This window comes from Convolutriloba macropyga, unplaced genomic scaffold (genome assembly GCF_964194025.1).
Source record: "Convolutriloba macropyga unplaced genomic scaffold, txConMacr16.3 SCAFFOLD_782, whole genome shotgun sequence".
In the NCBI taxonomy this organism is placed as follows: Eukaryota; Metazoa; Xenacoelomorpha; order Acoela; family Convolutidae; genus Convolutriloba; species Convolutriloba macropyga.
Window position 1 is genome coordinate 33103 of NW_027450222.1, and position 14419 is coordinate 47521.

Sequence of the window (14419 nt, forward strand, 5' to 3'; positions counted from 1 at the left end):
TGTTTGTATGTATAAATGTCTCCCTGTAATCATATTGACCTGATCTTTATCGGTTCAATCTGTTCAGTTGTTGGGCCCAGAGAACTTTGTGGCCAGTCGTGTTTATCCAGAGACCCAATAGAGTACGTGTAATTCAATTGTGTCTCAATGTGGACACAATCACGTGCCTTCCTCACCACTCCCAACTCATCCTGGAACGGGTACAGACCGGTATCCAAGTCCAGTACCTGCTTCCCAGTCTGGTGCACAGTTGGACCTTGGTTCTGTTCTGGAGTCACACCAGGATCTGGAGCATTTCGACAGAAATGAGGAAAATACTTGTGAAATCCGAGACAGGAAGATGAACAAAAATGATTGATTAAATCGGCCCCTTAAATATGCAGCTCAAAAAGAAACATTTGCAGATAATTTTTCGCCTAGAGTATTTTATTAAGATTGAACGACGATTACGGCCAGATTTTGCATTCCTCCTTTCAACATTTTTGTATATCGTCGTAGCATATTCGTGCAAGATCCTGCAAAATAGCCTTCTGTTGACACAACTCTTTAAAAATATCTGTTCTTCTCGCAACAATTTTCTAAGTAACCTTCTTTCTTGCAAGAACTTTTCAAGATAACCGTCTTAATTTAGCGAGAATTTAAAAAAAACAGTCTGACAAACAAGAGAAGACGAGCGATAGATAGAAAAGGTCATGAATAAGACAAGAAGAAAAACTTACCCAAAAAACGACACGACAAAAAACGCCACGGTGTGTTTACGTTCCGGAAACAGAGGGACAACTACCCCTGAGTATGTATGTATATTCACGAGCCTCTTTGAGGACTAGAGTTTTCCAAAGATTTCAAGTAGGTGGGGAGGGGGCGGGGGCATGTAGGTAGTAAAGCTAAATAACTCAATGTTGACAGATCAACTTGCTTACTTTGGATATTTAAGGTCTACAACTAGAATCACAGGCAGAGAAAGTTTCTACTAAAAGTAATGGCTATCGGATGACAGCGCTGCTTTGATATCTTGTTAAACGGAGTTTTATCTAGAAGTATATTAAACGAGAAGGTTGAAACACTACATTTAGAACACGAAAAAAGTTTTAAAATTTCTTGAATGACTCAAAGTGTTTTTAAAGATTTGAATGAGCCAACAAAGATTCAAAAGGGTAAATGAGCATAAAAATGTTTAAAAAGATTGGTTGATATATTTTATATAATATTTTTTGTTCATACGTCTGTCATTAATCATACTCAATAGACCTATCGTGACCATTTCTGTTTTTCAAAACAATATTTCATTTGTTTTCCTGAAAAAGATGGTTATTTTGTAAGACTAGCAAATTTACAAGATAAGCGTCCTTTGCTCAAAAGAGTTATATTACAAGAGTCTTGCGAAGGGACAGTTACCCAGGTTTAGGTGCGCGACTCTAGACTGCTCTGATCAGACCATATGGGTCGCACACTGGTGACGTGGTGCAACCCAAAATACATGGTTTGGGAAACGTTTGGGTCGCACGATGGTCTGGACAATGGTCGCACTACGGTCTGATCAGAGGGCAAAGTCGCACTATAGTCTGACCATAGGTCGCACAAAAGTCTGGACAATGGTAGCACTACGGACTGATCAGAGGGCAAAGTCGCACTATAGTCTGATCATAGGTCGCACAAAAGTCTGGACAGTGGTCGCACTACGGTCTGATCAGAGACCAAAGTCTGGACATAAGTTGCCCCAAAATCTGACCACAGAGCATTAACTGACAATATTTATTTGACTGCAGTTTTTATCACTGTTTTTGATGACTCAATAGAGAAGTTGCGGGCACTTCAAAATGACTTTCGGTTAGTATTTTTATCAGTTAGTTTTGTCCTAACTTTAACAAGATATACTAAATTATTAAATTTTAAGTTGAGTAGTACATAGGTTTGAATTGAATAATTTAAACAAATAACAACGGATTATAACATGTATTCAGAAATGGTCTGATTAGAGGGAGCGTTGGTCGCACTAAAGTCGCACAAATTTTTGGGTCGCACCAGAGTCGCACGAAATATTTGGGTCACACGACAATCTGATCAGAGGTCTTTTGGGTCGCACTATGGTCGCACATTTTCTTGAGTCGCACTACGGTCTGATCAGAGGGCTTTGGGTCGCACGATGAGCTGATAAGAGGGCAAAATCTGGGAAATGTCTGATCAGAGCGGTCTAGGGTCGCGCACCTAAACCTTGGTAACATTTATACAACTACTGCAGGAGTCATACGAGAAGGTCATCTTATTACAAGGTCTTGCAATATAACCATCTGGAGCAAGATAATCGTCCGAGTTGGACTAAGGGACTAAATTAAAATATAGAAAAACATAGTATAAATAAGAAATTTTTCAACTCGATATCAAATTAATTATACAAACCCAAAGAGTCAACCCTGAATCTACCGGTACATAATTTGGACCGAAAAAATTGTGGTTCCTTTCCAAGTCTTTTCCGGGCTTTTTCTCAAGTTAGCTCAATTTTCATGCATTCGCACTTTCTTATTTTGGTATGTGTGGAAATTTCTCCTCAGAGGTTCATGGTTTATTCTGGATGCTTAAGGTTTTTGAAAAGAAAAATGTATTCCAGAGAAAAATTGACAGTGTATCGAGGCAGAAAATTAAATTGGCATTACTAGATACTCTGACAGGTGTCAATATTTAAGCTAACGTGGTTTTCCTAAAGATCACCAATTTGGCGATAATGAAATCTGTGGTCAGGAATGAAACTAACTCTCAACTACTTCAAACTAAATTGCACTCAAATAGTTGTTATCAACAATGATTAACAGAAAATGGTACTCGCGTGATTTTATAGCAGAAACTCACACTCTAATGGGTATCATCAGACAGTGGGATAGCGTTTAAAAATTAGCTAAAAATCAGTTTTTATATAACTGATTTGCTAAGAATATGAAAAGAAAATTGTTTAAAATGTTAGAGCTGAGAGTAATGATAATTGGGGGTGCCCAGAGCAACACAAAATAATCAAATACACTCATATAATTTTTTTCATCATGATAAATCTTTTTAATACCCGTACTTACCGCTAAGACAAATTCAGTACTGAATCAGAAAAAATTCATTATGCAAAACTTAATGAAAATTATTATGGTCCTGTCTCTTTTTGAAAATTACAGAGCGTTCTTAAGAGCTATACGAATTGACTCACGCGAGCATGAATAGTATACTCTCTTGTAGTTTTAAATTCTACTTTATTACAACATTAAATTGTTATTTTTTATTTTTCTTTTACTTGAGTTGATAGTTTAGTTATATTTTGTATGCACAGAAATGTTGTCTGCTGTTCGTCAAGCACCGTTGTTTCATAGATGGGTATTATAAAAGTAGTGATATCCTGAAACTCTTTTTTAACGCAGATCTTTCATATTTCTACTAGGATAACTAATTTTGTATCTGGTGTTAAAAAATTATGATCCCAGTCTTTTTATATACAGTAAATTGGGTATCGTTTGACGTAGGTAGAAATTAGTTAATGACATGGTTTTTTTTGCTCTTGTTTGAATGCTCTGTTAATTTTATTCTTGTTGTTGAGATCAGAAAATTTTTTGCGAACGAGCTTCATTGACCTCAAGCCAATGTGAAATATTGTTATTAGTTTTGAAAGTAAATGTAGATTTTAACAATTTTTAATTTTTTCCTTAAATTACGTCACCTTTTATTTTCAATTTATTTTGTTGGTGGGCTTAACTTCTATAAATTGGTTACCTTAAAGAACACTCAGTACCAAGTGAAATTATTTCACTTCGAAAAGAAGTTACGGCTATTAAAATTTCTAAAATAATTGACAACTTTTAAATTGGGAGTTTTGAAATTAGTTTTAACATAGAACCTAACTCTCTCGTGGTTTTTAGATGCATCAAAAGTATTCATATTCATTGTAAAGAGTATATTAGCATTATTTGTTTCTATGTTACCCAATCATTTTTTAAAAACAGCATCCAATTAAAAACACCGTTTTTATCAATTGTCTATCAATTCTATGTGACAACGTCCCATTGAAATTCTATGAAACTAAGTTTTAAATCAATAGATGTTCAATGATTTTTTGTACAGATTGATAATTTCTATTATAGAAATTACTACCTCGATTTACCTGTTGTTTTTGTGTTCCTGTTTTGTCAAAACTCGATAATTATACAAAAATGCACTATTTTTTTTACAACCTGAAAAATTTTGTACAAAATTCATCTATTTCACAACTTTTTCATCAATTGATTGTTTTGTTATACGCGCAGCAATATCTTGGCTGATCTTGATATCATCTTGAATCCTTATGATGAATTTGTTTTAGATTTTATTGCAGCGCGACCTTCATATTAAAAAATATTTCCGCTATGTAAGTGCTTTTAATGTAAGTTACGGAGAATAATTTAAAATCAGGTCTCAATTAAGGACAGACACTATTTAAAATAAACGAGATCCAACGATATTATATTGTGGTTTCAGAGTAAAGCTCAGGGTTTTATGGCTCTGACTAATTGTTTTCGTAAAAACTCTATGGACTTCTTGCATTTTGCTTTCATTTCTTATACTTTTTGTAGCCCAATGACTTAGTGTCCCAATCAAAGATCCAGATAGCTTTACAAAGTTCAAAATGAACTTATGTTTTTTAACTTGTTATCTCGTGTCTGTTATAAATTTGAATAAATCTGTTTTGTGAAAGTATCGGTGAACTTTCCCATTATTTTATCTTATTTCTCTCACTTTCGGGTGCAGTCTCAGTTGAAAAAAGAAGGAAACCAACTTCCTGTTAGTTATAAATAAATGTCGGCAATGGTTTTATATTCAACTATTGGTTTCTTTATTTTGGTAGTACGCGTTTTCAATTTTTCTTATATTTTCGATAAAAATTGCATTTTTTAATATTTCATACTGTTTCATTGTCGCCTTATCACATTATTGACATGTCCAATTAAAGAAAAGCATTGTAGGGGAAAAGCACAACAATGGAAAAAAGAGTATCTGGACATTTTAATTTTTTTTAATAGTTTATGCTTTTTGGGCCGAGACACAGTCATCTCGCAAATTTTGGTGATTTCTTTTATTTTACCTTTGTTTGTCTTTCTTTTCGCTATTATGCCCGATATACCCACTAACGCTAGATTGTTTTCTCAAGACGTATAACTGAACGTGGTTAGAGATTTCAGTTGATAACTGATTGACTGATTGTTTTGATGACTTTCAAATAAAAAAAATTCATTTGTCTAATTTTTGCTTGCAATTTTGTCAACATGTAGCTGAATCTCACTCATTAGTAGTCTCAATTACTTTGATAATTCAAACTTTTTTAGATTTGGTTATAAATTGTGTCTGATCGATTCGATCATTTAGTTTCATAAAAGTAATCAAGATTTCTATGCTGTTCAATTTTTGGGATTCTTCTTGTTGTCAAGTCTAAAAAGTTCCTTTAAAAGGAGGGCTCTTTGATGAAGGAAAAATGACGATTAACAGTTCTTGCAGGTAAAATTTCATAAATATAGTGCCTTCAACAGTGCCATGCCAAAACAAATTGTTTGAAGTTTTTGCTTCTTTAGGTATTTGTTTTTTCGGGGGCTTTTGACTTTGTCTCATAATTAACAGGTCAAATTGGCTTCTTGAATAGTTGAAACTCAATCCAACGCTCTTTTTTGTAATTCTAAGTCTGCAATGTCTTTTGAAAAAAATTGTTTTCAAATATAAATTTAGGTTTTTAAGCATCATGTTTTTTAAATAGTTTTTCGGTCGATTTGTAATTCAATGTCATTAAACGCAGGTCACAACCCGTGTTTTTTGGCTAGAATTCATGCTAACTTCTTCAAAGTTCAGACTTGCTTTAAATTTGCTAGAAGTCGACACCTTCAATCTGCGGCCAATTTTATCCTAAGCTCAAAGAAGAGCTAGTTTTACTCCCGCTGGCTTTAAGAGTCTTCTGGAATTATGATTTCGACATTTTGTTGCAAATTTTAACTCGATAATTATACAAAAATGCACTATTTTTTTTACAACCTGATAAATTTTGTACAAAATTCGTCTGTTTCACAACTTTTTCATCAATTGATTGTTTTGTTATACGCGCAGCAATATCTTGGCTGATCTTGATATCATCTTAAATCCTTATGATGAATTTGTTTTAGAATTTTTTGCAGCACGACCTTCATATTAAAAAATATTTCCGCTATGTAAGTGCTTTTAATGTAAGTTACTGAGAATAATTTAAAATCAGGTCTCAATTAAGGACAGACACTATTTAAAATAAACGAGATCCAACGATATTATATTGTGGTTTCAGAGTAAAGCTCAGGGTTTTATGGCTCTGACTAATTGTTTTCGTAAAAACTCTATGGACTTCTTGCGTTTTGCTTTCCTTTCTTATACTTTTGTAGCCCAATGATTTAGTGTCCCCAATCAAAGATCCAGATAGCTTTACAAGTTAAAAAGTAACCTATACATTTTTTTAACTTGTTGTCTAATGTCTGTTATAAATTTGAATATATCTGTTTTGAGTAAACATCAGTGAATTTATGAACTTTGCCATTATTTTATCCTATTGCTCTCACCCTTGGGCGCAGTGTCAGTGAAAAGAAGAAGGAAACCAACTTTCTGTTAGTTATAAATAATTGTCGGCAATGGTTTTATATTCAACTATTGGTTTCTTTAATTTGGTAATATGAGTTTTCAATATTACAATTTTAATACGAGTGATCAAAATTGCATTTTTTATGATTTCATTTTGTTTCCTTGTCAATTTATTGCTTTTTTGGCATGTCCAATTAAAGAAAAGCTCTGTAGCGGAAAAGCACAACAACGGGAAAAAGCGTATCTGGACATTTTAAGTGTTTTTTAAAGTTTATGTTTTTTGGGCTGAGAAAAAGTCATCTCGCAAATTTTTGTGGTTTCTTTTATTTTACCTATATCTGTCTCTTTTTTTCTCTATTGAGCCCCATTCACACAATAAGGATAAAAGGCTTCCCCAAGACGTATAACTCAACTTGGCTAGAGATATCAGTTTATAACTGTTTGTTTTTGATGACTTAAAAATAAAAAAAAATCCAATTGTTTAAATTTTGCTGTCCTTTTTGTCACCATGTAGCTCATTCTCAGTAATTAGCAGTCTCATTTACTTTTTTAATTCAAACGTTTTTTAGGTTTGGTAACACGTTGTTGCTGATTGCTTCGACCATTTAGTTTCATGAAAAGTAATCGCTCTTCAATCTTTGGGTTTCTTTTTGTTGTCATGTCTATAGAGTCTTTTTAAAAGGAGGGCTCTTTAATGGATGAAAAATGACGATTAACAATTCTTGCAGGTAAAACTTTATGATTATAGTGCCTTTAGCAGTGTCATGTCAAAACAAATTGTTAGAAGTTTTTGCTTCTTTAGGTATTTGTTTTTTTGGGGCTTGTGACTTTGTCTCAGTATTAACAGGTAAAATTGGCTCATTGTTTTCAAATATAAATTTGGTTTCTGAGCTTCGTCTTTTTTAAATAGTTTTTCGGTCGATTTGTAAGTCAATGTCTTTAAGCACAAGTCACAAACCGTTTCCAGTGAGCTATATTGAAGTCCATAGAACAGTTTTAGTTTCAAACATTTGTTCTCAGCATTGTTACAACTGTTACTACGAGATTTCAAAAAATGTTTGATTTTTATATATTTGTTTTTCTTCAAAGGATTTTTGGTTTCTTTTTAAATTATAATAATAATCATTGTTCCCATTGGCATTGAAGTTTTGCATAATCGATCATCCGATAATTACATGTCACAATTGCTTCCTATGTAGATATAAATGAACAACTTTAATTGTAATGAGCACTGTTGATATCTAATGACAATTATAACTGTAACCTAATTGTTTTCACAAATGATAGGGCCTTTGGACTTGGCACGTATTTGCTCTTTCTTGTTGACCTGTTAGGCTGCCTCATTGGGGAAAGGTCCCATATCTTTTCTAAGGAAGCATAGGATAATTCTTTTTATTTAATGTTTTATTGGATGCGACTTTGGTTTTGTTACTAATTCTTTTAAAATGTAGGCATCGAGATTCTATCCTGTTCAAATTTTGGGTTTCTTTTTGTTGTCCTGTCTATAGAGTCCTTTTAATAGGAGGGCTCTTTAATGGATGAAAAATGATGATTAACAGTTTTTGCAGGAAAGTTTTATGATTATAGTGCCTTTAACAGTGTCATGTCAAAACAAATTGTTTGAAGTTTTTGCTTCTTTAGGTATTTGTTTTTTTTGGGGGGGGGGGGGGGGCTGGTGACTTTGTCTTATTATTAACAGGTAAAATTGGCTTATTGAGAAGTTGAAACTCAATCCAACGCTTTTTGTTGTAATTCTAAGTCTGTTTTTTTTTCTTTTTTTTGAAACAAATTGTTTTCAAATATAAATTTGGGTTTCTGAGCTTCGTCTTTTTTAAATAGTTCCTCGGTTGATTTGTAAGTCAATGTCTTTAAACACAAGTCACAAACCGTTTCCAGTGAGCTATAACGAAGTCCATAGAACAGTTTTAGTTTCAAACATTTGTTCTCAGCTTTGTTACAACTGTTACTACGAGATTTCAAAAAATGTTTGATTTTTATATATTTGTTTTTCTTCAAAGGATTTTTGGTTTCTTTTTAAATTATAATAATAATCATTGATCCCATTGGCATTGAAGTTTTGCATAATCGAACATCGGATAATTACATGTCACAATTGCTTCCTATGTAGATATAAATGAACAACTTTATTTGTAATGAGCACTGTTGATATCTAATGACAATAATAACTGTAACTTAATTGTTTTCACAAATGGTAGGGCCTTTGGACTTGGCACGTATTTGCTCTTTCTGGTTGACCTGTTAGGCCGTCTCATTGGGGACAGGTCCCATATCTTTTCTAAGGAAGCATAGGATAGTATTCCTATTATAATCAACTTTCATCGGCTCTCTATCGTGGCATTATCCGATTTCATTCGTTTTTCATTGAATGATAGGTATGTTTTCGAAAGTTTTCTATCTCTTCATCATTTGGTAGCCAATTAAGTCAAGAATGTGGATGAGCAGGGTCAGAACATTATTCGCACATTACTCAGCCTCCTTGTTGAATTTTTTTTACCGCTATCTACCTACCTATAATTTTTGTTCACCTGACTGATAACAATATCCTAAACGTATTCGTTAATTTTTTCTTGTACTGTTCAATTTATTTTTTGTAAAAATAGCAATAGCTTTTGATATGAATATATAATCTTGAGTATATTTAACCAAGGATGACATATGAGATATCTTATATTATCTGCGGTCCAAGTTTCTTCAATATTTAATTTAAATTCAAAATTTAAATTGACCATTGTTTTTTTTTACTGTATTGGTACTTCATTTGCTATTATAAGCATTTTTCATATAAATCATCATGACTACCTTTAGCATCTAGTATTAGTAGTTCTAATCAATCAATTATTTGATTTTGGTTTGCGTTACCAGAAATTTTCCAGAGACAACTTTAATGTCATTTTTATATTATTTTCACTATCGTTCACAAAAGTTTACATTTTGTTTCCATCTCCTGTTCAAAGGCAATCTATCGCAAATCGCCCTGTTCACTGACTTAGCAGAGAGAAGAGAAAGGAAATATATCAATGAAATGTTTTTTGAGCCTTGAAAGACGTATTTTCAAAAGAAGCACAATATTTGCGGCCAGAACCATCACAAATGAAAATTGCATCTCTTTTTGAACGGCTGGGAAGGAATTGTCACAAAAATGAATATTTTACTTAAAATTTTACCATTTTTGACGTTATTTAAACTTTATACATCTACAAATTCTACAAAGATTTTTTTGTATCTTATTTATTTTCTCTTGTTATTTATCAGCAGTTTTCCCTTGAATCAGCAATTTCATTTAGTCTTGTCAAGTGGTGAAAAACTCGCTAAAATTCTTAATAGTTATCGTAGTGTATTAGGATTTACAAGTTTACAAGATTACAAGTTTTTGTACTCAAAAATTTTGCAAACCAAAAGGAAACGTGATTGCCACCGCTGGTATTTTTTTGTAGACATGTTTATGTTCATTCAACATACCTTCTAAGTCTTTAGAGATGTTGATTACATTCATGCGTCCCCACTTCTTCTGCCACACCCAGAACAGTCTATCAATGTTGGAATGGTGCACGAAGAATATTGGGTCGAAGGCCGCAGTCTCATTGTCCCCCATGTCTCCATTTGCACCCTCAATATCCCCGAAATAAACATCTCCTGATTGGGGATCAACAATAGCCGGGGTATAACCACCTGCGGGTATCAACAGTACCTTTATCCCGGTCTCTAGATGTTTGCTAACACTGATTCCATTGATAAAAGTTTAGTACAGAGATTGACACGCTTTCCCATCGTCTACAATTAGGGATAAGAGCTGAAGAGTTCCTCTTTATTTTACATTTAATCCTCTAAATTTCAACAGTTAATTAATTGAACAACATCAAAAAAAATTCCTAAGTTTTTCTAACTTTAAGAAGTGTTCTTTTTAGTCCGCAGTTTCAACAGTTAAGTTAATTTTTTGTAATTACAATCTTCAAATTGAAGGACAGTACGCTAAAAATGATACCAGTTGGCAGTCTACTCTAAGGAACTTCGATAAATTAAAGCGTTAATTCTTTGTACATTGAGTCTCATTGATTGTGATTCTTTGGTTAATGCAAGCGAAATTGAGCTTGCGTAAATCAAAAAAGTAAAAACAAACCAACGAACATATAATTCCTGAGACAAACCAACGACAGGTGACTAGATTGTAATAACGAAAATATAACGTAACTGATGAAACGGCGGACCACAAAGAACATTTCTTAAAGTTAGAAAAACTTAGGCATTCTTTTTTAATGTTCTTCAATTAATTCAGCGCCAGCAATAACAATTTCGATTGACTTTACTTCTTGCATTTTTACCAAGTTGCTCACAGAACCGAAGATTTGGTATATTTGGTTTTAGAAGATTCGGTTTGTTCGGTATTTATACGTAAGAGATAGTCGGTATGTTCAGTTTTAGACGTAAGAAAATTCATTTATTTTCCATTGGATTTTTTTTCCGTGTTTAATGTAGTCAAACGTTATGATTTGTTTTTTGCATGAATTTCAAGCGTTCTTCCCGGAAAAATTTTTTGAAAGAATGTGCAAACTCATTGAAAATTCTTCTTTTTAGCTCATTCGCATAAACAAATGGGCGAGTATAAATTTCTTGGTTAAATTTGGATTCAAAAATGTAACGTAATTGTTGAATATCGAGGAGAATTCTGGTGATTTATTCGCATTCACTAAGTTTTGACAAACTTTCTTGGAGTTTGCATGCAAAGTTTCTGACGATTGGTTGCGTTTCAAAACGCACAGTGCCGATCGTTTTAAATGTTCAGTCCGCTGCACTAATCTGCTTTTCAGACCCGGAGTTTAAAAATCCTGGTGTTTGTCTAAAAGTTACCGAATCTCACTTGCGTTTACAAACGACGATACCAAATATGTTTTATATTTAGAAAACGATTATACCGAATCTTTTTTATGTTGAGTACCGAACAAAAACGACGATACTGACGATAAAATCACAGAAAATTTTGCCGTTTTTAGCTATAAAAGATGGACGATACCGACGTTTTCATATGTTTAAAAACCAAAAATTACTCAACTAGGGCGTGATTAATTTATAATTTTTGTGGAATTCGTAACTTAGATCATTTCAACTCGTTAAAAATTTAATGAAATACAAGTCTGAGATAGAAAAAAAATTGAGACTCTTCAAATTATAGTCGCCAAAAATGAACGCATTAGAACTTGCAAAAGAATGTCATTGTAGTTAAGATCTGATAAAGTTCTGAAAAGATGTTTAACCAATAGAAGAAACCCTACAAACCTACCTGACGATAAACTTATCTGATTTTTTGTAAGCTAAAATGGCTATTCATGGACAAAAAGTCCACTGAAAGCTCGAAATATACTCGAAAATCAACAAAAAAAAGGTTACATAAGAAGAGACAGGCTGAATCTTCTTGACGGAACCCAGTTTACTCTTCGTCTAGCCAAACTGATAACAAAAATTAATGACAATAAAAACAGTTGAGAGGTTGGAATTTTGAAATACGCCAGGAAAAGCAAAAACACAACAAAGTTTGACATTTTCTGCAAAGTTTTTACATAACATGCTTCGAAAAATCTACTATGCATTCATTGAACTTCCGCTGAACCATATGGCAATAAAATATGGAAAGAGGCATCAAAAGCTCAAAACTATCAAATAACTTCAAAAATGAAAAAAACTTTTAAAAATGATTAAAAAAATTATTAAAAATTGGTCTGAAAAAACCGATCTTGATTAAAATATATCTTCACCTACTATTCTCTCGCTATCTCCCACAGCATAAGGCTTAACGAAAAATTATTATTTATCTGACTTAACTCGCTCCTTCCTTTAAAAGTTGTTCAGCAGGTTGGTTCGTAAAAAAAGAGAGCATATGTAGTTGTTCTTGATAGGCTGACGGCGGCTATTAATAAAATCACAAAAATTACAAAATTTCAATTTCATGTGAAGTTGACCCAAAAAATTTTAAACCTGTGTCAATTTTGTTTGATGCGTTCAATTTTTCACGTTTTTTTTCAAAGCAAATCTGGTTTTCTTCTCCTGTATTCTAATGTACTCAATAGTATTCATTCACTATACCTTATAAGACCACTTAGCCGGAGGAGGAAGAGGAGGATGAAGGGGGGGGGGTGAAGGGGGTATAGTGGGACATGCATGAAAGACTTACCAACAGCCAGGTGTATGTGGTCATGGACGACCTCAATGGACCTCCATATGTCTTTATTCCCGTGATAATGGGAAGAAGACCGGTTACTGAATAAGTTGAAATCCGGGTTATCAAGGGCTCTTTTCGCTCCTGATAACAAACTCACATCATCATGCTTTCCATTATGGATTGTTCCAAAGGTAAGCCAGTCCCTGAAATTGTGCAGAAATAATTCGTCTGGGCAACTATGGCGCTTCTTTATGTCTCTATTATGCTCCATAGCCTTTATTCTGGCCGCTTCTGGGTTTTGGATTCCAGAAAATGGGTAGCGGGTGGTCTGGTAGCCGGCCTCTGGTTTTGCATAAAATGCATCTGCGTCGGTTGCCGGAAGTGGAAGTGGCAACTTGAATCCCAGCAGAGGGTTCCTTTCCTTCTTCCCATCTAGGCGGAAAACGCATTGTTTTTACCCCAAGCTACAAAAGTTATCATATGGGGTCTGGTCTGTTGAAGTTTTTTCTTCGAGAGATTACACAGTAGTACCAGCAGTTCTCTTCTGCCGATAATACAAAGTGTCTCATATAAGGTAGCGCAACTGGACAGCTCACATATCCTTCTACAGTATCAATGATCAGTCTTGTTTGTACAACAGTTATATTGATGAATGCAAAAAACAACGAAAATTAAGCACAAAAAATACTTTTGATGATCGTTATTAATAGTTTAACTAGGCCTCGACTCAATCTATTAGTAACTCGATACGCGGTAATAGTAGTAGTCTACTATACACTTATAGCATCATAATATACAAACATTCAGGATTTTTGGGTCCTTTCGTAAAGCAATTGGCAATTGGGATCTGTTCTGTGGCACCTTACGGGTTTTTTTTTCGATAACCAGTTAAAGTATGTGTTGTTATATAGCGCACTATGATGAATGAAAAACACGTCCTATGAGTGGAGTTTCAAAATGTTGTACACCCACTCTGTGCGAGGGTGAGGGGAACCGCAGAGGCGGGTTTGGGGAACAGGATATGGGCAAAGCAAACCAACGAAATCATATATATGACCATGAATGACTACTGAAAATTCAAATACGATCCTTGTATAATTATCAGGAAACATGCATCTTATTTCCTGCAAGTTTAATTTATAAATTTTAAATTTTTATTGCTCAGTTACCACTTATGTGATTCCCCGGCATCGCCTGGTGATCCACCAGAACCCGCAGAAGTGCAATATGTATTACAAAGTTGGGTGCCAAAGAATAGAATAAACTTTTTTATAAGAAAAATTAGATCTTTCCTTTTGTGCACCTCCAGCTTAACGGGTGCATATTATTTGCAACCCCTAGACACATTATATTTTTATATTTTGACATAATAATTTACTATGTACTGACACGTGCTCTGTAATTGGTGGGTGCATCACGTACTGGAGGGGGGGGGGCACAAACGGAAAAGATCCGAAAAATTTTTGCTACTCTCTGAAGCTACTATCAATGATCTTTAGAAGTTACAAGCAAATTTCTCGCATATAACTTTAAAACCCTTTACACAATCCAAGGTTTTTGTTTTTGCGAAACTAAGTAGTCCAATCTGCTCAAGGGGCAATCCACCAAAATTGATTACCTTCTGACTACATTATACGTCAATTTTTGCTCTCA

At 33.8% G+C, this 14419-nt stretch overlaps 1 protein-coding gene across 1 annotated transcript in view; it reads right to left on the reverse strand.

Moving 5' to 3' along the window:
- Positions 1-13814, reverse strand: part of LOC142355719 (tyrosinase HcTyr2-like) — a gene marked incomplete at its 3' end in the record, with an annotated part of 44453 nt that extends 30639 nt beyond the window's left edge. The window contains exons 1-4 of the mRNA XM_075407793.1: positions 13739-13814; positions 12779-13198; positions 10075-10284; positions 40-286 (exon numbers count right to left, since the gene is read on the reverse strand). Coding sequence (XP_075263908.1) covers positions 40-286; positions 10075-10284; positions 12779-13198; positions 13739-13814 — 953 coding nt within the window. The remainder of the gene's footprint in view (positions 1-39; positions 287-10074; positions 10285-12778; positions 13199-13738) is intronic.
- Between the last annotated feature and the right edge of the window lie 605 nt (positions 13815-14419).